Genomic DNA, 26028 nt, shown 5'->3' with positions numbered 1-26028 from the left:
GGTGCCGTTTTATATCTCACTTACAGCAGTTTCTACAGAAGGGCCTTTGTTGCTATTTTTGTGTTTTTGTTTTTCAGGCCCTCCTGCTGAGATGCTGGAGCCCACCAGGCCCTTGCCTACTCTACCGGCCCGTCGATCCCACACCAACTCGGAAAGGAAACACGACCGGCAGTCCAGACCCCCGCGTCCTCCCTCGGGGGACAGGCCCCACTCTCCAGGGGCCAAGCCTAACATCTGTGATGGGAACTTCAACACTGTGGCCCTGTTCAGGGGGGAGATGTTCGTATTTAAGGTGAGAGGACACAAGTTCTCCCAGCAGTCCCTCACAGTTTAAATTCATTTGAAATTGGAAGCTCCATGGTCTAGCTCCCCTTCCAGCTGGTGTTGCTGTAGTTGTGTTTGTGTGTTCATATAAGACACTGGTCCTGTTTTAATGTGTCTTCTTGTTCTGTGTGTTCATTTAAGACACTGGTCCTGTTTCAGTGTGTCTTCGTGTTCTGTGTGTTCACTTAAGACACTGGTCCTGTTTCAGTGTGTCTTTGTGTTCTGTGTGTTCATTTATGACACCGGTCCTGTTTCAGTGTGTGTTCATATTCATGTTTTTTCCATGCTCTGTGTTGCAGGATCGCTGGTTCTGGAGGCTGCGTAACAGCAGGCTGCAGGAAGGCTATCCCATGCAGATCGAGCAGTTCTGGAAAGGGCTTCCTGCCAGGATCGACGCTGCCTACGAGAGGTCTGATGGAAAGTTTGTGTTCTTCAAAGGTATGTTTATTGTGTGTTCGTTGATGAAATACCTGTAGAAAGCTCTGTGGATGGAGAGTTTGCTGCATTGGTTTCATATCTTCATGATAATTTGTGAGATAAAGCTTTGTGAGTAGGGTCCACTACCTAAATACCTTTACATGGGCAAGGAATCATTTTGCAGTGTGCACAGCTCGCCTGCAGAATGCATAGAGAATTTTGATTCCTCAGATAGGTAGCTTTACTCTGACTTGACCATGCATGCAAACATGGCCTCTGTAAACGGGTAACATTGGATCCTTAAAATGAACGAAGTAAGTAAATGAATGTGGAGTGTGAGTTCTTGATGTGGGGTAGCCCGCAAGCTACAGTGCTCTCTTCTTTCTTAACGGTCCAGCACGCACAGAGAAATCCCAGCTCCGCTTTCCCTTTCAAGGCAGAGCGGCAGTCGCATCAAACTCTCTGCAGTGCCGTGTGCTTCAGTGTGAGCCTGTCTCATCTTTCCTGTGGCACTCGGAGCTGGCTCTGTGTTCATGAATTTACTGCAAGCTGCATGAGGCTGGTCTGTGGAAAAGGATGAGTCACCGCTGTTTTCAAGTCAACCCTTAGAGAAATGAAGCATCGGTTTAGCGCCGGAGAGAAATAAAGGTGATTTCTAATCTAAAACCCGATGCTCTCCCCCTACAGTCCCCAGTCCTTCCTCTCGAAGATCAAGGCTGCCTCTTATTAATCTCATTGAAAATGTGCACGCCAGTTACTGCGGGTTCACAGTGATGACTGGCAGGGTACTGCTCACACATGGCAATGTATCTCCCCATAGAAGAGTGTTCCTGCAGTATCAGCACTGCATTAAAGATTATCCGAACCCCTCTGTTGCCCTTGCTAGCCTGTCTGCTCGTCTCCTGCCTGCTGTTGTGAAGAAAGTGGAATTACTATTTACAGAGCAGCGCAGAACTGGGTGTTTTGTATTTAAAGGTAAAGGGGTTGTAATCTATACTGTATATTTGTTAGGAAGTGTCTTGAGCAAGAAAGTAATAAAATAATATCACAGTTGCAATCCGATGGCAGAGGTTTTGCTGTGTTTCTAGAAGCCCGTTTTGCACAAGCATAAAGCTGCTGCAAGGCTGAGAGGGAGCTGCTAGGTTTTAGCCAGGATGACTCATTTTGATGTTCCTGATACTGACAAAAGCTTTAATCGAAATGTTTGCCTGCTAGACTTACAGTTTCCGTACAGTGTGACCTTCGATGCTACAACAGTTCAATCAATCACTCAAGGTGTGTGTTCAAGTCCTCAGAACAGGCTGGTCCACACTGGGCCATGCTGTGGACCTCAAGATATGTGTTCAAGTCCTCAGAACAGGCTGGTCCACACAGGGCCATGCTGTGGACCTCAAGATATGTGTTCAAGTCCTCAGAACAGGCTGGTCCACACAGGGCCATGCTGTACACGCACATCGTGCTCCACCTGATTGGTGATTGCCTGTTTTCACGCTGATGTAATTCAGTTCCTTGACATCTCTCAGTGTCAGTGAGTGCGCGGCTCAGATACTAGTAACCCACCGAGTAACTAGCGGGGCTGCTTAGTCAGCAAATGGATGGGGAAGTCTTGTCATTATTTCTAGAAAATGGACGTATTCTAGCAATCCTCCGCTAACCCTGGTCTCTGTTAATAGCTGTCCTTCTTACTCCTCCTTACTTGATCTGTTCTCTATTAGTTATAGCCAGGGCTATTCTGGTCCCGCTGTTTCCTGCATCTACAGAACATCCCAACAGTATGCCTGTCACAGCACTCTTCAGCAGCAGGGTCTGCAGGATGTTGCAGTAGTCCAGGGAGGAGGGACACAGTACATACCCATTCCTCAACTTCCTTCAGGGACTCAGTTCTCCAGAATGACCTGGAGAGTCATTCCTTCTGAGCCTGTCCCCTTGGTAATGAAAGAACCTACAAAACAAGCACCTGCTGCCAGCCATTTAGAAAAGCGGTGACTTTAATATGGACCCTGAAAGCAAGACCCTCTGGGTCCATTCGGTGTTTCTTTAGGTTTCCAGGTGGCTTTTGTTCTGTAAAATCAATTTCCTGTCCTCGCAGGTGACAAGTACTGGGTGTTCAAGGAGGTGACCGCGGAGCCGGGGTACCCCCACAGCCTGGTGGAGCTGGGCAGCTGTTTGCCGCGTGAAGGAATTGACACAGCTCTGCGCTGGGAGCCCGTGGGCAAGACCTACTTCTTCAAGGGGGACAGGTACTGGAGATACAACGAGGAGAAGAGGGCTGCCGACCCCGGCTACCCCAAACCAATTACCGTGTGGAAAGGCATACCGGAGGCACCCCAGGGAGCATTCGTCAGCAAGGAGGGCTGTGAGTATCATTTTCTAATGTCAAGGAAATGTGTCTCCTTCATTATAGTGACTAGCGCTCTTCAGTTTGAAGACTCTGACTATTAGACGTGCAGATGGCCGGTCTCTATCCTCGCTTAGTCATGGGACTGGAGTTATTTTTAGCCGGTTCTGCAGAAAGCTGGCAAACAAGCAGTGCTGCTGTCCGTTTGGTAGAACTATTAGCATCTCCGCCGTTAGTGTCACAGCCTACTGCACTGGATGCCACAGAAGAACTTACCAGCTTAACCCTGCTAGCTTCCTGATTTGAACTTGTACGAATAAACCCCAGTCGACAGAGTTTGCCTTTGTGAACAAGAGGCATGTCTGCTGTTGTTATTATTCTGAGACATGCAATAGATAGATGCCATAGATAACCTTCTGGTGTTTATATATATATATATATATTATATATATATATATATATATATATATATATATATATATATATATATATATAATACACACACACACACACACACACACTAGGGGAAAAGAGACAGGTGTGTTGGCTGGTAAAATCAACTGCACATGCATGTTGGGGGTTGGGTTGGATTACGGTCAGGGTCGGGATTAGGGTTGGCTTTTTAGGTAAAAAGGTACAAATGCAACAGGCTTCGAGTAACCATATGCAAACCAGTTGAGAGGTTTAAAAAGGTTACTAAAAAATATCAGGCCAACTAAAACACGCCCCTCTCGTCCTTCTTCTAGTTTACACCTTCTTCTACAAAGGGAAAGAATACTGGAAGTTCGACAACCAGAAGCTGAACGTGGAGTCGGGATACCCGCGATCCATCCTCAAAGACTGGATGGGCTGCGACCAGTCTATGGTGGAGAAGAACAAAGACCGTCACCTCCCGCACGACGACGTGGACATCATGGTGACCATCAACGACGTCCCCAGCACGGTCAACGCCATCGCCGTGGTGATCCCGTGCATCCTCTCACTCTGCATCCTGGTCCTGGTCTACACCATCTTCCAGTTCAAGAACAAAGGCGTGCAGCAGCAGCATGTAACTTACTACAAGAGGCCCGTGCAGGAGTGGGTATGACAGACTCACCGGGGGTGCACCCGTTTTCTTTCGTAGACGAGGGCTGCAGGTGAACTGGACGCCATCCTTTGAAAATGCCCCTACCACCTTACCAACGGAGGAGGGGAGGGGGGGAGAGGGAGGGGAGGACCTAACAAAAGACCCCGGACCGATGAATCATGGGGAATTCACTGTGCTTCTGGTACTGAGCATGAGCAAAAACACAAAGCAGGGGCGGGGCTGACTTGGGCAAGCTCAGCAGCCTTGCCAGACTTGCTGCTTTACTCTTTTCTGGGGCATGCCATTCTACGTCGGCTCACGCTGTCCACTTTTCCGACGCCTTCTGTTGGACCTTCTGAAAGGAAGAAGTGAGGAGCGCACCTCTGAGTGTTCGCAAGGCTCGCTACCAGCATTCCTCTGTGGACCTCTTTCATTTCTGTCTCTCAGAAGTCAAATTGGAAATGGATTTAAAAAAAGGGGAAACAATTAAAAACATTTAAAAACAACAGAAACAGTAGGTAGAAAAGGAAGAGGAAACCCAAGGGATTTTCCAGGGGGCATTGAAACTTCCCATACAGTTTGTAAATGGATCATAAAAGGGAAATGCAGTTTTCTGTGAACTGTGATGACTCATGGACGATTTCAGACATGACTTTGTTTTTAAGTTCAGTAACCAGGACTCTTGTAAGGCTTGAATAAACTGTAGCTTACTAGTTTTCAGAGCCAGTGACCTTGTCAGAAACAGCTGGTTATTGAACTGATGGGGGTGGGAGGTAGGGGGGTAGGATTTTTTGTATTAGTGTGGGTGGTACGGCAGTTATTATTACTTGCCATTGCCGAAGGCTTTTGTTAGGAGCCCTGATCAACGTGCTCCATTCTGAATTCCTGTAGGGATAAATACCATTAAGGATTTATTAACAGGAATGAGTGGGCCATAAGAACTGCTATATTAAAGCAGCCTTAAAAAATAACTTTTTTTAAAAATAACTTTTGCCTAGAAATGTTTCCATTACTTGTCTTTGTATCAGAAAAAAAATACATCAGTTCTACAGCACAGCAGGAAAGTGATTTAGTTCAGTGATTTAGATGAACTGCTCATTGTCTTTTTTGAGGTATCAGAGAGGAAGATCGCTGAACGCTGAAATCACTGCGGAGTGTTGCTGGAGCTGATAGCAGCTTGCTAGCATTCCCTGACTGAGACTTGAGGTTGAGGATAAAAAAAGAACAAGGCTGCTTTAAACAATGACATAAAGACTCTGAGGTTTATAGCTTACAAGGCCTTGGTAAATGCAGAGGGTATAGAGAGCGGTCCAGAGTTCCTGTAAAGACTGTTATCAGTAACCTCCAGCACAGGCCGCAGTAATTGAACAATTTCCATTAAACCCAAAGCTATTGAAGGAGAGCTTGAGCTGAACCTGGTCCTTTAAACAGAGCTGCGTGCGTTCAAGCATTTCCTGAGGGAACCTGCAAGCCCCTCAGTGGAGATAGGGAAAGCTGGGATTGTATCATGTGACACGGGAGGGGAGGTGGAGAAAGGGAAAGCTGGGATTGTATCATGTGACATGGGAGGGGAAGTTTGTTAGTAAAGCACAGAAGCCTGTACAGATCATTTAGTTTCCATTAAGACATGCGTTGGTATCATTGTGTCTCATTTAGCGTAGACCTCGATTTAGCTCTACAGACACACTCTGTTTGCAGTGTTTTTAAACTCATCAATTTTGTTAACGTCGGTGCGAAACGGATCAGTTTAGAAGTCAACGGTTTTCCAATCCTATTGTGTATTGGGCCTCTCCCTCTGGTTGCATTCATGTGATTATTAAAACATTTAGGTACATCTGAATGCAGTATTAATGTAGATAAATAGCATCCTTTGATTGACGTCTTTATTGCACATCAGTCAGAAAACAGACCTGATGCCATCAATGCCATTAGTAGCACCAGAACTCCAGCATGGAGTGCAGAGCAGCACTGCACTTTCATAATAGCACACAGCTGTGCTTCTGGAATCATAGCTGCACTACTTGAAACGCCTGATTTGGATAGCCAGATATACCCATTACAAATGGGAAACGTCTGAAAGGCAGGGTTGATTTTGCAGGTGCTCCTGTGACTTGTTGCCATTCAGTGCTGATTGCTTCTCTGAGAAGTTTCCTGCCCTCCTCCAATTATAGCCTTGGCACGGACTACTTCCCTCTGAGGAAAATAGTTTTAATGGGAACCACGGGAGTGATTCTAGCAAGTGTTTACCTGAAGCTGGTTACATGGAGAGTGTTTCCTTTTAACAGCTGGAATCTGTTGTCTGGAATTTTAAGATGTGCTTTGTTCATGCTGAATTATTAACCCCACTATGAATGGTTGGTTTGAAAGCATGCTGTAGAACAAACAGCGTGTGCTGATGCTGCCTAACCAAGAGGACATCCCTGCAGGCGAGATGAAGTATCGACAGGATGCTCCTGTGTATAGGAAGGATGTGAAGTAGCTAGCTGGGTAACGCAGCAGAAAATCATGTTGCACTGCCTCTTGTTTTCCCATGTGTCAGAGGCACAGCCTTGCCACAAAACGTTTCCATGTGCTTTTAGAGTTCTCCGAGAGGCTTCTTTCACTGCTGTGGAAGGAAACGGAAATGCAAATGCAAAGAGGGGGTCGAGCGTTACCCGTTTGTGATTGCGAGTATTTTCAAGCAAAGACAAAAGGGAATGTAGCAGAGGAAAAATTAAAATGGTATTGGTGTTTGTGAGTTCTGCTGCTCCAATACTGAGATTTATTCATTTCCAGCTAGAATTGTTTTGTAAGCTCTTTTTTGAAGTGGTTGGTCTGGCCATGTCTGTGCTGCCTGACTCCACACAGAGCTGTTGTGAGTTCTGCTGCTCCAATACTGAGATTTCTTTGTCAGCTCTTCGCATTAACTAGAATATCACCATAAGGGAATCTTACAAGCCTTTGATTTTATTAACAGGGGGGCAGTGTCTGGAGAGCTTTGGCCAGTAGCAGTGATGGAAGTAAGACTCACACTGCATATTGCATTGAGCTGTGCCCGGTTTTACAATGCACAGCTTCTTTCATGGAGAGGATTGACAGCCCTGTAAAAAAAAGGCATTATTCTTAGCGAAAGAGGAGTGAAATAGTTCATTGCGAACATGTTTGCTTTTCCTTTGAAAGAGGAGCAGCTGATAGACTCTGATTTTAACACTGGGGGATTCAAATCCGAAGCAGTTTTTTTTTTTCTGCTGTCTTAAAGAGAGGTGATTTTAATAGCATTTCTAATGCTTATCGTTTGTTTTAACAGCCTTACAATAAGATAGAGTGTAACAGGATCCAGAGAAAAGGAGTTGTATACAGCAATATAAATACAAGCTTGTACACTTCACATCACCAGTGCAGTACCTTAATACTCCATTGGTCATAGGAAGTACTTCGTGTTTTTGATCTGTCAACGGTCATACGACACATGGCAGATAGTCCATATGCATGCCTTGGTTATTTATTGCATTATGGGTGCCATTCATTAAGAAATATAGACAGTCTATAATTGAGGCTTGTGGCATTTTGCAAAGGTCTTAACTAAGACGTCTTGCAAATTAGACCAGGTGGTCCATTTTAATGAAGATCTCAGTACACCACTCTTGTTCTTATCTTGCTAGTCATGTTACAGTGGAAAGAAGCCCACGTGAGCACGGGTTCAAGTTTTAGTGTAGCATCTTAAAGACCACAGGTCTAACACAGTATAAACCCATCTTAAAATATCTTTGACGCCACCTTAAAACCATTTAAAACCTTCCTAATTCCTAATTCCAGTGAATGACTACACTGTCTGTGAGATTTGAGAGGTAAAGAAAGCTGCTGTCTGCTTTGTCTGCTGTATGATCACAGGTTTTAGCTTCTAGTTATGGACAACAGAAACAGCCGCCTTTAAATTAACCTGCTGTTGCCTTTTTGTTCTCATTGCGTTTCTTTGTTGTGTGTTTTTTTTAATCTGGATAATTGTTAACACACGTTTTATGCTGAATATATCACTTGCCTTTCTTAATACCCTGGGGCACTAAAGAACAAGTCTGACGCTTCATTTAACATGGTTTTAAGGGTGTTGAATCTGGTGTTTTTATCCTACAGATTTCCAAGTAAAGCACAACATGTTTTCTCTTTAAAGATCTTGTGTAACAACGCTTTCCTCTCCACGTTTCTCATGGAAACCAGAATCACTGCTCTGTTTATTTCACAATTGAAAAGATGCCTTGCTTCCTTCTACAGATATTTCTTTCAGTAATTAAGTGTGAAATATATTTCAGACGCATTTCATTTTTGCATTCTAAAATGGTTGCAAAAAAGTAGCCATTTTTTTATATATATACATGAGAACATACAGTAGGTTTCGATATCCATTGCAAGATTTTTAATGCATGGATTTGTTAAACAACTTTCCTGTAACAAAGCTCAAAAGACTGAGGCCAACTTTCACATGACAAATGAACAAATCCAACAGAAGTATCGTTGATAACAGCGCCCTCTAACAATGTAATCTCACTCAGAGAGACTCATTTGCTTGGAAAGGGTTTTCTTAACCGCTTGGTGAGGTGAGGGGTTTGTTTTTATGAAGCAGCACCATTAGTTTCTCAATGGGGTTAAAAAAAAGAAACCCAATTAAAAGGAATAAGCAACAACTTCATTCAAGCCCGAATGGAAAGTCTTGTTTGTTTATTCCTGGGTTGGTACCCTTATTGGGTGCTCCTTTGTGAATAAATTATGGTAATTGTGTACGGACTGGAGTAAACAGCTTTGAGAATTCAGCCTACAGCGTCCCATGCCCAATAATGAACGAATACAAGTGTCTGGTTCTGACAGTTTGTACATATACCGTTTATTGAATTCACCACTGCTAGTCAACATCAGGAAGGTAAGAGTAGATAAACACCCACTGTTTATAGCTGGGGCTTGTGAGCGGCCTTTAGCTGTTTTTGTGTGGTTTTTACTTCCTTCCATTAAAAGCGCTAACAACAATTTGAAGTACACACAAAACAAAGCACTTTTCTTCCTTTTTCAAGCAATGTGGTTGCGATTGTAAATCATACTGAACAGGGCAAGGTGTTGGGTTAGCTTTTGGTTCCTTGTTTTTTTGTTTAACTCTACACTGTGTATCTAGGATTCTCTCACCATGTTGTATTTCAAATCAATTTGTCAATAAAAATAAAGGGAGCTGTCATAAAAAAATTTCTCCAATGTGTCTGGTGTGTGATTTCAGCCCCTATATCACACTCTATTCTAACCCTGCAGTTAATAAGCCAGGATGATCCCAAGCGACGCTGTCTGAAACCGGACTGGCTTTAATGATTACCTGCCAGAGCTGAACTAGACGCTATTATGCTTCTTTGGTGTCTTCTCCGCTCAATATTGTCAAAGGATTTTGAGCTTGAAGAACGACACAAGCGGATTGCTGTTAAGAAAGCAGGTTTCGAATGCATGATTGTGAATATGCTAAATGAAATCCCCATTAGGAGAAGCGTACTCTAATGCTTCCAGCAGCAGGTCATTCGTAACAGACTGGGCGAGGAGGAGGCGGCTGTGCCAGTCTTGCTGCAGTAGCATCCCCAATCCTGCAGGGTGCAGCGGCTTCTAGTACCAGTTGGTGCAGGTGATCATGAAGCACATGTCATCCACCGTTCTGGTTCCCAGCTTGCACTGGGGAAGCTCCCCTGCAAGTGGTCCATCTCTCTCTTCACATGAAGGTGCTTCTGCTGGGGTTTCGCTGGTGCCTGTGGAAGGTCCTTCTTCTGCCTGGCCTTGTTGGTCATGACTCTGTCCTCCCCCCATTCTGAAAATGTAACACAGCATGCACGTTATTCATATTGCTTGGGAAACAGAAAGACAATGCTCAACAGCTGTTGCATACACTAGACATGTCTCGGGTTACACAAGAGCGAAGCAGACGGCACTGCAGGCAGTGTATTCCCCACAGCGTACAGCATTAGCAGAAACTTTAGCCTGTAGTTACTGGAATGGATGTGTCTTTCTCATCATTACGTCACAGGTAACAAGAGTGCTGCTCTCCCAGAGACCTTGGGAGAACTTTGAAAGGACGGTTTCAAACTCACGCTGCTCGGCTCTAGGTATTGATCTCTTGATGAGAGATACGGGATCTCATTTCCAAACAGCACGCGCCTGCTCTTCAGCAGGATTCCAGGTGCAGTGCAAACTCCACGCCACGGAGGAGAGTGGCTTGGTAGCAGCACAGCGTCCTCCCCTGCCTCCAAACCAAAGTGAAACAAATGGAAAGAAAAGGGGAGGGGGGCGAAATGAAAAGTGCAGCTGAACCATATTAAGAGGAGCAGTGAGAACGTTACTATAAAGAGAACGAAGTGAAACACAGGAAACCCTTTATTTTGTGTTATGAAAGGTGTATTCATTGGAGGTGCTGTGATTAATCAATATACATAGCAGGTGGTTGTTTGGTAGACCTCTGGCTGCTTCCAGAGATCCTGATTAGCACTGATCTTGGACTGCCTACTGTTACCCTGGGCCAGAAGGGTCCAATCGCTGTCCCGGAGGGACATTCATTCCACTCCAGGTTTAACAGGTGAAATGAGATCATGAACGACTTCAGGGTGTGCGTGGCTGTTTCACTGGTTCAATTAAACAATTTAAAACATGGTTCGGACAGAGACCAGGAGTGGACGGACCAACTTTAGACCCCCCTGCCTAAGGTAAAGTGGTCCAAGATGAATGCCAGCCTGTAATAGGTCTGAGACAAAGGCAGGTCCACCTCGGATCAGATGTTTGATTTTCATGCATTGATCACCCAATAGCTGAACTAGACTTTACAATGCAAATATTCAAATTCCATTAATACCACATTTTATTATTTTATTTATTATTATTATTATTATTATTATTATTATTATTATTATTATTATTATTATATTAGCTATTTTATTGTGCAGTATCTTTACAGGACACATATCTCAAATACAGCCTTATAAATAAGCTGCTGGTTTTGATCCATTTTGGTATAAAATGCAAGAACTGGACAGACATTTAAAGGGGGGGGAGGGGGAGGGGGAGGCATGCTAGCATGCTAAATAAAGTCGAGCGTGTTATGGTATAGCGGCTGAGACACGGGTATTCTGCGATACCTACATGTTATAATGGAAGATTTTTTGAATGTTGTCACGGTTTATCGAATAAGCAGCGCTGCACGGAGACAGTACCGCACACTCACGTGCTCGTCCCGTGTATCGAGGCAGAAGTCTCCCGAAGCCTCTCTCCCAGGCAGCCACGACGTCGTTGCTGGAACTGAGCACGTCTTTACGTGGATGAACAGGACAACAATCGAACGTCAGAGAAACTCTGCTCTGGTTGGTTAACCCGGCCAGTGACTCTTTAGGGGCGGGGATTGTGTTCTACTGGTTGCTATGCGGTCGTGGTTATATTAGGGGTCTTGAATGAAAAGCCATTTGCTTGCCGTTACAAACAAATCCCCCACTCCTAAATCTGCAGCTTGCATAGTTCAAATAATAATAATAATAATAATAATAATAGAGATAGATAGATATACTCGTTCGTGCACGGTACGTGGGTAGAACTGCAGCGCTTTCCTGCTCGCCCCTCTAAGCGCCCTGTAGATCTGAAGCCACAGTGCATGTGTGGGAAACGCCATGAGAAAACCATACAGTGCAAAGGAGCTCGGCCGCTCGGTCTGTGTTGGTTGACTGTGCAGTATATAAGTCCTAGTGGAGTAGAGCTGTTAGCTGGACTCCGAAAAGATGGAAGCAAAATCGTGTACATGTTTATAAAGACGTATAGGTGTAACAGTACAGCTGCTGTATTACAAGGCATCTCCTCAGAACTTTGAGTTCAGACTGCGGTAGACTGCACAGAGATTCCTGTAAGTTCTCCCCAAGTAAAGATGTGCAGTTTTTCTTCATCAGCTTTCACCAGCTGCTTGATAGAATGCGTGTCTCTAATGTGTCTGTATTTGCTCCAGTGTCTCTGATTCAATCTCTCCCCTGTCGCTGATTTGTGTTTGTTTTTTATCAGTCCAGTAATATGAAGGGATGCTCTTTAAACATTTGAAATCTTTGACTCATTCAACATGTCCCAACATGTATTTATCTTTAGAGCTGCAAGCTGACATCATCCCAGAACCACGGCGCAAACAGCTCGCAAGAGGAACTGGTTCATTTCGAACATGGCGGTTGTGAAAGGGCTCTATCTCGCAGCGTGTGTAGCGTCTTCTGGATGACATCATGGCGTTGACCCCGACGCGAAAGTAGACACGTGAGGCGCGTGGGTTGTGTCCATGCTGGTGTACTGAGAGAGCGAAGAGGGCCCGATCACCTATAAAGCAGGTACCGGCCTGTTTAAAACAGTTTAACCAAGAGTAAATCGCATGGTATTTATATATAGGCGAGTTTTTAACGTGAATGAAGAAGCACGGATCACTGTGAATGTGGTGTGATTTGATTCCTGTAACGTCGTCAGTTGTTACACAATTAATAATAACAGCAATCGTGTCAGTTTCAGCGCAGTCTAGCAGCGTTACCGTTAAAAACAGTAATGGATTTGTGTTTAATGATTGATTTTGAATGTGATGTGATTCTGTTCATTTATGCCGTTGTGTTTACACTGTCCTGGCGGCTTAGATAAATACCAGCTACAGACACTGCCTCTACTAGTACTGATTTCAGTGTTGATAATATGTAGAACTCATTAAGAACACGCGGTTCGGCCACTCGCAGGCCATTATTGCATTTATTATTATTATTACATTTCCGATCGAGAATACAGAACTACAAAAAAAAGTTAGTATTTGGTCGAGTCTATTAGTACTACCACGATAGTCCGCTTTGTGCCATAGTATGTGAATCGTAAATCCAAGGACTTGACTGGAATAGTCATACTTATTGTCCTTTAATAATTAAATTCTGTATGGAATTTCAGGACTTCTTTTAAACCAGGTTTGCGCAAAATCATTTTTTGGACTTGTATGTTTTTATCATTACTTTTTGTTCGTATTAAATGCGCTTAATGTGTGGTGAACATGACGTTGACAGTGTTATTAAATGCGCTTGCTGTATCGTGAACATGACGTTGACACTGTTATTAAATGCGCTTGCTGTATCGTGAACATGACGTAGACAGTGTCATTAAATGCGCTTGCTGTATCGTGAACATGACGTTGACAGTGTTATTAAATGCGCTTGCTGTATCGTGAACATGACGTTGACAGTGTTATTAAATGCGCTTGCTGTATCGTGAACATGACGTTGACAGTGTTATTAAATGCGCTTGCTGTATCGTGAACATGACGTTGACAGTGTTATTAAATGCGCTTGCTGTATCGTGAACATGACGTTGACAGTGTTATTAAATGCGCTTGCTGTATCGTGAACATGACGTTGACACTGTTATTAAATGCGCTTGCTGTATCGTGAACATGACGTAGACAGTGTCATTAAATGCGCTTGCTGTATCGTGAACATGACGTTGACAGTGTTATTAAATGCGCTTGCTGTATCGTGAACATGACGTTGACAGTGTTATTAAATGCGCTTGCTGTATCGTTGACAGCCTTAGTCTGTAGCGACAGTACTTTTTAGTTACAAAACAAACACGCACGCGATAGTGGCACAGGCAGTAAAGCACTAAAGTGGGAGTTTTGCCTGTAAGTGACTTGACAAATAATAAATCAAAACAATAATTCCCAGACCTGGGATCAGTTACAAATATACTGCAGTGACTGCAATTAGAATTACACTAAAAAGAAAACCGCTGCACACATCATGTTCGCTCTGTATATTGTAAATAACAGAGCAATAACCACAGCTACATTACAGAAACATACTACGTTACTCATTTCAGTAGTAGCCCATTTTTTGGTGGGGTTATTGTGTAGGGTGTGTGCCAAGCTCATGCAATGAAAATATATATATATATATATATATATATATATATATATATATATATATATGTGTGTGTGTGTGTGTTTTCTTTCAGCCTGTGAGATTAGAGGACATTCTGAGCCATGGCAGTCCGTGCTTCCTTTGAGAATAATGAAATTGGCTGCTTTGCCAAACTGACCAACACGTACTGTCTCGTAGCGGTCGGGGGATCAGAAAACTTCTATAGGTAAGATCAGCCGTCACTCATTGCTGTGAGGCTCTGCCTGGCCAGGTCAGAAAGCAGTTCAGAGTGAGGCAGGTTACACCAGTAACTGCTGTGTTAATATGCTTGCAGGCACCTCCTTGACTGTGCTTGCCTTTCATTTCAGCGTCTTTGAAGGGGAGCTGTCAGAAACTATACCTGTGGTGCACGCCTCCATAGCGGGATGCAGAATCATTGGAAGAATGTGTGTTGGTGAGTTCTCTATTCTTATACACAGGTGGTTCTGTGGCAGTGCAGCTGCTGCTGTGTGCATTGTGCAGGTTCCACCAGAATACCCTGTGGAGGACACAGGGGGGTCCCATTCATCCCACACGCACTCGGATGAGTTGAGGGACTTGCACTGGCCCTTGAACAGGGCTAATTTCCAAAAAAGGGGCTATTGATTCCAAAAAGGTGAAAATGAATGCAGAACAGAACTGCAGGCTGTGGCAAAATGCAGCAGAAGACCTAACTGTGTGTCAGTGGAGCAGAGCTGCATGTAAGAAATGCCATGGTATAAGGTCATTGGTGAGAGAGCAGCCTGTCCCTTCCACATTAATCAGACCCTTTATCTTTATTGCACATCATTACATTAATCCTCGTATATTTAGTTTGGTACGTGTCAGTACTAGCAGGGCTGCTTTGTTTATTAAATTCAGATGGCGGTGTAGATTCATCTTCTTTATCCCCAGTATTACAGAGATCACTGGTGATGCTGGCAGCAGAGTGGGATTATTATTCATGATCCCCGGAGCTGGGGTGTGACTCGCATGCCATCTTCCAGGCATTGTCATCATGGTTTACACACTGCAGGTTGAGAAGCATTTAAAGATACACCACACCTATAGCAAATCTATCTACATTGTAATACATACATTACTATAACCCACAGGGTTATTAAGAAATGAGTCTGAGAAATCCGGCTATTTTCTGTCTGACTTTGAAGGCTGAGATTCAGTTTCCTGCAGTCAGACCCCATCCCAGTCTGAGTTTAACTAGCCCTTCAGGCGGTCTCCAGGATTGATGAAGCAGTGTGTTCGATCTTTCTGTCTCATGCGTGCCAACTCATTTCAGTCTGTGCAGTGTATTTATTTCAGAATAGTAATAGATGCGGTTCTGTTACCCCATCCCTTATTGCATATATGAATCATTCATGCATGGTCAAGTGGAGCCTGCATGTGAAAGATTTAGAGCGTTTTGATTCCATACAAATCACAAGTTTAGACTGACACAGCTCTCCATCATTGTTATGATGATTACAGAAAATCCACAGCTCCTGTAAGCGATCCTGCACGCTTGCACATTGACCAGATGGTGCAGAAAGGCTCCTTCGAGGTCCTGATGTATTGCACTGTAGCTGAAAGGGAACAAGGTCTGCCAAGTGCAATATGTGGAAGCTACAATGGAATGTGACAGAGTGGAACAAGCCCTTCACTGAGGTCTAATTAATCCCTCCCTGCTACCATCACCAAATATCCAGCAAACGTTGGGCCAAGGAGGTAGCTTCTACTGATATTTGTCTCTCAGTCATGATGAAAGCCGTTATTTTTGCAGAGCGTTAAATTCAGATCGCTGCATCGTGGTGGTGGGGTCACCTTAACTATCACTGCTGCACCCCGAACTTCTGTATTCACTCCGGGGTTCAGCCTTGCTCCCAGACCCCACCCACCCACCTGCCCTCTCCCCAGTTGTTGAATTGAAATTTTTAATTGATCTGAGTCGTCAATTTTTCGTTTTATGATGGAGTGTCTCGGCTATGGCCGACTGCGCAATGGAAAAAAAAAAACAAGAAGAAACAAGTCTGGGGCACTGAGTGCCCCCATAGCTGATGCTGAAGTGGAGGCTGGTGTAAGAGGTATTGATTGATACAGAACACAGTACAGTGCACCCCTCCCCCCACCAAGCCACACTGATATATTTGTATGTATTTCAATGTGGCGAGGCTCTGGGGAATTTCATATATGCAGTAAATGAGAGCCTGGCTCTGACGGCACTGTATACAAGCTGAATTGAGGAACAGCATTTACATCCGTTCGGCTTCCTTGGGCTTAAGTGCAAGCATCTCTGCCAAACTAGAGCCTGCAGAATGATGCCATTAATATTCCATGACTCCAGAGTAATTTGGAGAGGGTCTGTTTCGACAGGCGATTGACGGGGGCTTCTTGTGGCTGTGCTGTGTTTTAATGATGTGTTTGCTGATACTTTCGGGTGCTTGTAGGGTTTAGGATTTTAATAACTCGTTTTGTGTTACCAGTCCTATAGCAGATGCAGGACAGCAGTGCAGGGGACAGGTTCCTGGAAGATAGCAGCTTTGCCCTGCAGTGGGCAGAGGTTGCAACAGCGTAGGGGGTTTTTCTTTTTTAGTTTATCCGTTCTCTGTCTCTGCAGGGAATCGTCACGGGCTGCTGGTTCCAAACAACACGACAGACCAGGAGCTGCAGCACATCCGGAACTGCCTGCCAGAGTCTGTGAAGATCCAGAGAGTGGAGGAGAGGCTGTCCGCTCTCGGGAACGTCATCGCCTGCAACGACTACGTGGCTCTAGTGCATCCTGACCTGGACAGGGTAAGGGACCCGGGTTCAAGGGGTGATGGTAACACACACACACACACATTGCAGGTGTCTGTGCTTTGCTTCGAAATTGAAAAAAAAATGTGTGTGTGTGTGTGTGTGTGTGTGTATATATATATATATATATATATATATATATATATATATATATATATATATATATATATATATATATATATATATATATATTAGGTGGTAGCAAGCAGTCATGTCATTGAATTCCTGTCTGCAACACGAGGCAGTGATGCCATTCTCTGGTATGGCCGTGCCCGTGGACGTGCAGTTTTTACAGGATTGTTAGTCTGCACTCCCTCCTCATTATCGTGGCGCTCCCAGCACTCTGTTCCTCTTAGTGTTCTAGTTACAAGCGCAGAGCAATTGTGAAGAGCTCGGAGTAAAATGGAGGGCGTGGAAGCAGGGAGTCTTCGAGCAGTTTGATGAGCCCAGTCTCAATGCATGCTGAACTTCTGTACTGGGGGCTGCAAGGTGGGGCTTTGTATTTTAATACACATTATTCATACATTCATCAAACAGTAACTGACTGCTTTAATATTAGTAAAAATGAACACTGGTTTAAATTCTGTTTAACAGGTTTGAAACAAAACCAACATGCACTGTGTGGATTGAGCATTCACTTTTAAACTAAGTGTTCTTTGTTTTTTTAATTTCTCCCCCTGCAATAGTCTGCATAGTATTAGTAGAGGTTGCACACTGAAAGGCTGGGATGTGTGTCTGCATAACAGTTGCTGCAGGCGGGCCTCATCCGTTGCTCTGTTATCGCCAGACCTTTTATCTGTCTAAGGGCATCTGTCGCCCGCGGTGATCCTGCCAGTGCCAGCATGCCAGAGAAGCCACAGTGGGACGGCCACCCTTGCAGGCAAGGGGCACGCAGGCTACTCCAGGCTTTGTCATCGAAGGGCACAGGCTGAGATGAGGATTCTTCCAATTGTAAGCAGCATTCTTGTCATGCTGCTCCCACTGACCTGGTGTGTGTTGGACTGGATTGAAGCTGAAGGAAAGAAAAAACTCCTTTCACATGCAAACGAGTCTAGCTGTCTCTTATAACCCCTGACCCGTGTTGTTTTTTTATTTTGTTCAAGTAAAAATCCAAACCCTAAATCCTCAAGGACCATGCTCCAGCTCCCCTGGCAGAGACAGTGGGTTTCCTGAGCGTGCCTTGTGATCACTCGCTGGATCCACGGTCCTGTGGACCACGTCCTTCAGTAAAACTACCACCCTCGATTGACGTGGCGAGGGAGCAGAAGAAACGGGTGTCTGGCACAGTGCGGTGGACATGCAAGAGATGAAGAGGCTGCCAGTGAAGCATGATGGGCACTGAAGAAACTGTGCTTCCTGTTGATCCTCTGTTACAGAGGTCTCAAACACAGCCAGTTAAAAAAATAAATAAATCAAATCTACACATTGGTGTGGGGGAAGAGTGACTTGCAGACATTTTCAATGCCTTTTTCAAGTCTTTGCATAGCAGAACTAAACCAAAGAAAGTACTGAAGGAAGCCTAAAGGTTTTGGTATGAATAGTCTGGACAGTTCTGTTTAAACGGTATATAAATAAACATTTTTTGAAAAATACTAATAATCTGTCTCCCTGGGACAGTATGTTCTTGTATTTCGGTCATTGTTTTAGATGTGTGTCTGAGGCTTTGCCGGAGATCTGAAGCTGAATGTAGGTCAATACTGCCGTCCTAGCAGAGCAGGTCTCTGCACATGAAGAATCACTTGCAGCGCAGAATCTGCATTTCAAATCTTGCTGGCGAACATAACGTGCTCTCTGTAATGGCAAGTCTGAATCTGACACGTTTCGATATTTGCCAAGCCTGCTGTGACTGAGCACGCACCTCCCCTTGCGCCCTGAACCCACAGTTCTGGAGATTCAGTGCGTTCGGAGTCTGTGTGATGTGCCGAGCCAGAGAGGAGTGTGACAACTCCACCCGTCTGGACCTCCCGGAAACGAACTTGCAGATCAGCTGAGAACCACATGAGGCGTCCCGTGAGATTCACTGTCAAGTTAACGTTTTCATTGTCCTTCCAGTACAGTAAGTCAGTCGAGCGCGTTGCATTTCCTGGGGAATCTGAGTGTCTAACTCCCTACTGCCTGCCCTTAAGCAAACAAAAATATCCACGCAGACACGCGACCGAACTTCTCACTGCAGTCCGAATGCTGTGCCTCGCCTATCTTGCTTTGCTTTCTTATGAAATATTAATAGAATCACTTCTTAACAGCCCAGCCCAGATGCAGAGCGACAGCAGTAGGCTTAATGAGTTTGTCTCTGATTTTAATGAGCTCAGATAATGTGGTGGCATGACTGATATCGGTGATGTAGCTGAGGTTTATTTTGGCTGCACTAATATAACCAGGATGGGGTTAATGGAATGAGGCTAGTTTCACAAAGCAGTTCTAGGAAGAGATCACATTTACCGTTTAGACATTGCTGAGTGGATTTCTACTGAACTTTATCGTTCAGTCTTAAAAATACTGTTTCTTTTTTAATTTAGCCGTGCCAAAGATTGAGTTTAAACTAGACAAGTCTGCTGTGTTCTCGGAGTATGCAGCTCAACTTTGTCCTGTTTTTTGTTTCTGCCAGAAGCAGAGATTGGAAGAAGAAAATAATAATAATAATGATGATGATGATCCCTGTGTGAGCCTCGAGTCTCTTCCCTTCATTACTGCCGTCCCTCAACAGGCATCAGAGTGGGTTGCGCTGGAGAAAGGGAGAGTGGATAGGCAGAAGGATTTCAGAGCGAGGCGAGATGCTGGTTGTTTAGCTCCATTGCGATAGGGAATGAAATAGCGAGGCTCTGCCACTGCTGCTAGTTCAGCTCTTGAGATGAAAGCGAGTATGTGAAGTAAGATCTCTTCAGACTCGGTGTGGAGTGGGCCACAGCTCTTAAGTGGAGCAGCTCTGGCTCTGTAATTAGGCCCCCCCCCCCGGGAGAGGAGAGAACTGGGGGGGCTGGCGCTCGCTCGCTTACCTGAGGAGCTGTGAATAGATGAATATGTAGAGTGTGTGTGTGTGTGTGGATGCAAGCCTATGCAGTATTTGCAGTAGTATTGCTTCTGTCTGTTGGGACGTGGGGGGTTCCTGCAGATACAGTATTGCATGTGTTGTATAAAACCAATTTTTTTTTTTGTCGTAATTTTTTTACAAAACTAAATAATTTTTTTACAAACTCTGAATAATGCACCTGCGCCTGTGATCGTCATGGACAAGCTAGGTCTGCCTTTTAAACAGTCCTGCGTCTCATTAGCAGAAAGCCCCACTGAGGAATATTATTAATAATACTTGGAAAGGGTTTTTAAAAAGATAAACAGGGGAAAGTATCTTGAGTTGGAAGCCTTTCTTATAGCCTCTGATATAGAATTTTCTCATTTTTACCCGTTTCATTCTGCTGCTGTGAAAATATAAAACCCAAACTGTTTGTACACAGACGGTGAACCCTGTTGTGTGGAAGCAGGGATTCTAGTCCTGCCTCAATGAGACCGAGGGGGGGCTCAGTGTGTTTTTCCATGAACTGCCCAACACAGCCGGTGTGTGTTTCAAGTAGTGCTTTTGTTTCTGAGATTAAATTGAAGCCCTCCAAGTGCAGCATGCCCCCCTCAAATCACTTGACGGATACGGTCTGCTGAGCCTCGAACCCACAGCAACTTTGAGGAGCTGCTTCACTTTGTCATCCCCTGTATCTTCTCTGAAAACGATTTCTCTGCTCAGTCTGCGAGTTTGGAGCGCGCTTGCAGGAGTGTGAATGCTCAGCAGCTTGGGGGGGGCAGGGATGCATTACCACGTCTAATTCTGATCACGTCCCATTAAGAATTAGGGAGGAGAACCTGCTTTTTTTTTTATTCTGGTTTTAAAACCAAAAAAAAAAAGTTTCAGGGAAGCAAGGGTTTCCCGAGAGAGCTGCGTCATAGAGAAAATGAAATAAATAACAGGGGCACCTGCTTCCTGTCTGAGCCGTTTCTGATCCCAGCAAGGAGGAGATGGGACTGAGAGAGAGGAGCGGCAGCCTGACGGGCGGCTTCCATTGAAATAAATAACAGGGGCGCTGCAGTTCACATCTGACAAGTCTGAGATGAACAGACAGGAAAAGAAGCAGGGCTTCTATGAGTAAACTAAATTACCTGTTTGTACAGACAAGACCCTTGATGTCACACTTTTAAAATGAGTGACAGAATGAACATCGTTACTGGTGTGTGTGTGTCATTCATATAGATAGACGTTTCATTGCCTGTCCCCATGTGAAGGGCTCTGTGTATTGTACCATACTGTGGGGGTGGCACAGTGGAATGATCAGTAATCTTCCAGTAGGTTTTGATTGTGTCCATGGCCTGCTCATATTCCCAATCCTCGTCAAACACTAGTCAGTCAGCGATCCTGCTCGTGACGGTCTGGATCTGAAAGCTAGCACTGTATCTGCTGGATTCTGTTAGCAGTGTGAGGCGTGGGGGGTGGAGAATAGAGGCGTTCACAGCAGAGAAATGATGCTTTTGCAGTTGGGGTTAGAATGGTGGGATTTAGGATAATGTCGTCTTCGATGTTTGTTTTCCTCTTAGGAAACGGAGGAAATTTTAGCAGACGTCCTGAAAGTGGAGGTGTTTCGTCAGACCGTGGCGGAGCAGGTGCTGGTGGGGAGTTACTGTGCTTTCAGCAACCAGGGGGGGCTGGTGCACCCCAAGACTTCCATCGAAGACCAGGACGAGCTCTCCTCCCTGCTGCAAGTGCCCTTGGTGGTAAGAACTCGGCTTTCATTATGTTTTGCTCTTCAGGCATTTCCAGTGTCATTCAAACTCTCTAAAGTATGTGTTGTCCTTGTCACTCGCTCCCTGTGAAAGCTGAAGTCCTTTCATGTTTAATAAGACCACAGCTCTTGTTGTCTTACAGTTTAGATGTAGTGTAGAAGCCCCTCCTCTTGCTGTCTCTCATTGACTAGTCAGCGATGAGGTGTGGCTTCTCTGATTGGTTACTAAGATTCCTACCATGACACAGTTCTAATGTGTTTCTTCCTGTCGTTTTGGAAATGAAATCTGGCATCCCTACCAGAGAGTCTAGTTCTTGATGTTGTTTTTATTTTGCGTTTTCTTTCTGCAGGCGAGGGGTTCACAGCTCTGCTAGCCTGCAGCCGTCCATAAAAAAAAAAAAAAAAAAGAGGTTAGGAAGACATTGTCAGGATTTATACCCTTTGCCGTGTACTGAAACGAAAGATACCTTTGAGAAATCAATGTCTGAAAGAGAAAAGCTTTTCTCTTCTTGTGTTAGTGCCCTCTGCTAGTCTCAGTAAGCACTAGGCTTGAGTGTGTGCAGAATTAAAACATGGCACAGCAGGCAACACTGTTATCAACAAGAACTGATCCCTGGCAGTGAATCTGCAACACAGGACAGACACTTTGTTCCTGAAGTAACCCTGCAGGCCTGGGTGAGCCCATGAGGTTGTGATGATGCGTGTGGTCAGTGCAGTTAATATCTCACACACCTTCTAACCTGGCCTTTTAATGTGTAAGATAATCTATAACAACTGTGGAAACGAGGCCGGGAAGCCAAAGAGTTCAGTGTGTCTGCGCAGCAGCGGCCGGGCCCCTGTTTGTTCTTCCCACACAGAGAACTCAGAAGGCAGAATGTTAATTCCATCATTAATTCTTTGCTGCCATGGCAACAGAGCAGCATCTTTGAGCACATCACCGGTTTCTGAGGCATTGACGTCATGTTCGCTGGCTGCGAGAGGTACCTCCAGGGGGGAGAGGAGAGACGAGGCAAGGCAGAGACAGGCTCACATGACCCAAGAAGTGTTGATCGTTATTGTGCTGACATGAAGGATAGTTCCTTGTGACATCAGACCGGCCCTCTTCGTAAGAGAGCATACTGCCACTTGCTGTACCTTAGCATTTGGGTGGGATTGACAAGGAAATGCACATTTGTCTCATCTGTTCCGAGTCAGATTGGAGGTACCCCTGTCTACAAAAGTAAGAACACCGTTGATGGATGAAAACCCAAGAGTATGCAGTAGACATGTAAATTCAGAACAACAAACACACTGAGGGACTGTGCAGAAAGGTCACCTCCTGCCTCGCACTGGACAGGAAGGAGGCAGTTTTGGTGTCTTGGTCAGAGAAAGGTGACATACTGTTTGGGTGGACCAGCCGCGTTGAGTGGACTTCTGTCTAGAGCGATACACCAGGCTGCAGCCTTTAAAACAGTTATGTAAGGACTATAAGAGGATGCTTACAATAGATAGATGTGGACTCTGTTCACTCTAATGAGTGGACTTGGGAAAAAGCTAAACAGTTAGCTCATTGTTCTTCTCCGGTAATTTCCATTGTCCCTTCTGTGTTTTTGATCAGTTGTTTCTGTATTAATGTGTTATTGATCATCGTTCTTTTGCTTTTAAAACCATTCCGAAAGGGGCTTGAAGAAAAGTAATTGTTTTGCGGCTGCTGTCTTGATTATATTTTGTGTTTTGGTCGCATTCCTGGGTTTCAAACAGCTCAGCATGTTGAGATTGAGGCTTTTAATTTAATTTATTTCCTTAGAAAAATAAACCAGATCCATTACAAATCAGTGGTTAGAACAGCGAGGGCGCAGCCCTTAGGATGTCATGCATAGATGTTGGATATGAGGAGATGAAGACCGGGCTCACGGGCTCCACATGTCCACACCGATGTATTTAACCCCACACTCATTCTGATGCATCGCCTGTGAAGAAACCTCCCGTCCTGCAGGGTGCCTGACTCTGCAGGCTGAGGGTAGATGTCAATTGATTAATCTGCACATGGTTGGCTGCAGCTCATTCTGTGTAAAGGGAGAGGTGTAATTGTGTCTCTGGTCCCTCTGAGCCATCAGTGATGGATTTAAAAAAAAAAAAAAAAAAAAAAAAAAGCAAGCCTTTTTCCACCGGTAAATAAAAAGAAATTCTTCTTGGATGCCTGAGCTTTATTACAGAGAAAATTGAAAAGTCGAGAAAGCGAAACGGGGTCGCCTTGGGCAGGCTTCTTTTAAATTGGGTTGAGTAAATTCAGTGAACGTCCGGTATGTCTAGGGAATGCCACTGGAAGACAGGACACCGTCAGAGTGCTCAGTTTCTCCAGTCAATGGTGCTGTACAGCAGATCTGGCAACCTTTATTAACCAATCATTTCTCTGCAGGAGATCCTGATCCTTTTGAGCTTCAGATGACTGTCAGAAATGCAATTATCGGCCATGTCTTTCCAGCACGGTGAGTGATGGAGACTAAACCTGTGCTAACGGATGTCTTGCTCCCACCCCGATCCAGGCAGGTACGGTGAACAGGGGCAGCGAGGTGATCGCGGGCGGCATGGTGGTAAATGACTGGTGTGCCTTCTGCGGCCTGGACACCACGAGCACGGAGCTGTCTGTGATCGAGAGCGTGTTCCGACTGAGCGAAGCCCAGCCCAGCGCGATCGCCACCACCATGAGGGACTCTCTCATCGACAGGTGAGTGATCAGCAGTCCGGCAGGGGGAAACGAGCCTGGGGCGCGGAGCAGGACGCCCTGCCCCATCGTCCTTTAATCCAGTTATTACTGTGTGCGATACAGAACCCCCTCTGTTTTTTCAGTTGTGTTTTACAGCATGTGCATCTGCGGTCTATGACACTCTTGATGAAATTCCTTGATTTACTGGGATTGAAGAGGGTAGCATCGCTGCCCACACGCTACACACCAGCCTGTCGCTTTGTGCTTCGTGTGCACCGTGTTGTATTATGTGCTTTTCTTGCCAGATTAGAGATGTGTTAGTTATAATATCTGGGAAAACAAATGGCTTTAATATATATGTTTTTTGTTTTTTTAATAAAAAGGGCTGATGTCCTTCAAAGTGTGGCCTGGTTGCAAGGAAATCCCAGAGCGAGTGGCCCTGCATTAGAGGCAGATGCTGTCGAGGGGGAGTTCAGCTTTTAGGATTGTTATGAGTCAGAGATGCGGGGGCTCGGGGGGGTCCACAGCAGTCCATTAAACCGCTCTTCCTTCACCCAGGTGTTTCTGAGTGCAAAAATAGCTCGTCAGAGAGGCAGAAAATAGGGCTTTGGAGTGGGTTCTGATTGATGAGTTCAAAACCCAGTAAAGGGCTGAGCAGAGGAGGCACAGTGGACAGACCTTCCTGGAAATGAGTGAGAAGATCATCTGCAGATCCTCCTCCCCTCGGAGGTAGAGCCTCGTTTAGATCATTCAGACACAACCCGCTCTGTTCCAGCATTCCGATCAGAACATTGCAAGTGTTCTGCGTTTCAGTTCCATTCCGACTCTGCCGTTCATAGCATTATTATTATAACAACACTTTCCATTTCATGTTTCAGCCTCACATAAAGGAGCAGCAGGCGTGCTGAGAAGTCTGTGCTGCACAGCCGTTGTCTTTCATGAATTAAGAAAATGAATTGTGACGGGACCAGCCAGCTTTTACAGGAGCTCTGTCATCAAATCTGGAACCAAACACAACCAACCCACTCTCTCCCTCTTAAATGATTCAAACAGCACCAAACTTCATTCTACAGGATGTTGAGATGGAATATTATGGTCGGAATGATCCTGAATTTGTAACCTAGAGTAAAATCTTTTTTATATTTGTCAAAACTATTGGCTTCCTGCTGTACTAACAGAATATTGTGTGAGCAGCTCTTGCTAAAGGGCTAGTAAGGAAGCAGGAGAGGACTGTGTCATATTGTCATCCGTGGATCGTCCCAGTGTATCGCTTTCATTCACTTCTAAACTCAATAAAGTCATTGCTATTCTGTGATGCTGCCTTGCTCTTGTTTTATTGAAGGGTGTTATTAAACAGCAAACCCCAATGAGGGGAGCTGGACTCAGCCGTAAGCCTTTCACACTGTTTAACTGACAGGAAGGGTTTCCAGGTGTGTGTTGCAGTCTGGTGCTGCTGATCTCTGACTCCCTAATGTAAGCCGCGCCGTTATCCTGCAAGATCACGTCCTTGATTTAACAGACGATAACAGTTTGCAGTGTCGCCGGTGTCTGTTGCTGCAGCCCTAGCTGGAAGCAGCTCTGTCTCTAGCACGCACCGTGACACCCTGAGCCTGGTCTGATGAGGTACGATGCAAGAGGCTTCTGTGGGATTAAGTGGCACTGTGCAGTGCTCTGATGAGACTGGGAGTTTCCTGTAGGCTGGCGATTAACTGCACAGTGTGGGATGGCTGTCCTGTTTC

The 26028-nt window shown here is 45.0% G+C and overlaps 2 protein-coding genes across 3 annotated transcripts in view; both read left to right on the top strand.

Moving 5' to 3' along the window:
• LOC121319461 (matrix metalloproteinase-24-like) overlaps positions 1-9350 on the top strand; it is a 31268-nt gene extending 21918 nt beyond the window's left edge. For both annotated transcript variants that reach the window (XM_041256910.1, XM_041256909.1), the window contains exons 6-9: positions 78-292; positions 624-762; positions 2831-3097; positions 3826-9350. In XM_041256910.1, the coding sequence (XP_041112844.1) occupies positions 78-292; positions 624-762; positions 2831-3097; positions 3826-4166 (962 nt within the window). In that variant the 3' untranslated portion in view covers positions 4167-9350. The remainder of the gene's footprint in view (positions 1-77; positions 293-623; positions 763-2830; positions 3098-3825) is intronic.
• Positions 9351-12378: 3028 nt separating this feature from the next.
• Positions 12379-25604, top strand: LOC121319462 (eukaryotic translation initiation factor 6-like). The gene is made up of 7 exons (XM_041256911.1): positions 12379-12484; positions 14133-14264; positions 14407-14492; positions 16668-16843; positions 21419-21595; positions 24129-24310; positions 25168-25604. Exons 2-7 carry the CDS (start codon positions 14161-14163, stop codon positions 25175-25177), a joined length of 735 nt encoding a protein of 244 aa, XP_041112845.1. The 5' UTR covers positions 12379-12484; positions 14133-14160; the 3' UTR covers positions 25178-25604.
• The last annotated feature ends 424 nt before the right edge of the window (positions 25605-26028 follow it).

Source organism: Polyodon spathula, chromosome 8 (genome assembly GCF_017654505.1).
Source record: "Polyodon spathula isolate WHYD16114869_AA chromosome 8, ASM1765450v1, whole genome shotgun sequence".
Lineage (NCBI taxonomy): Eukaryota > Metazoa > Chordata > Actinopteri > Acipenseriformes > Polyodontidae > Polyodon > Polyodon spathula.
This window is presented reverse-complemented; position numbering and strand designations above follow the sequence as displayed.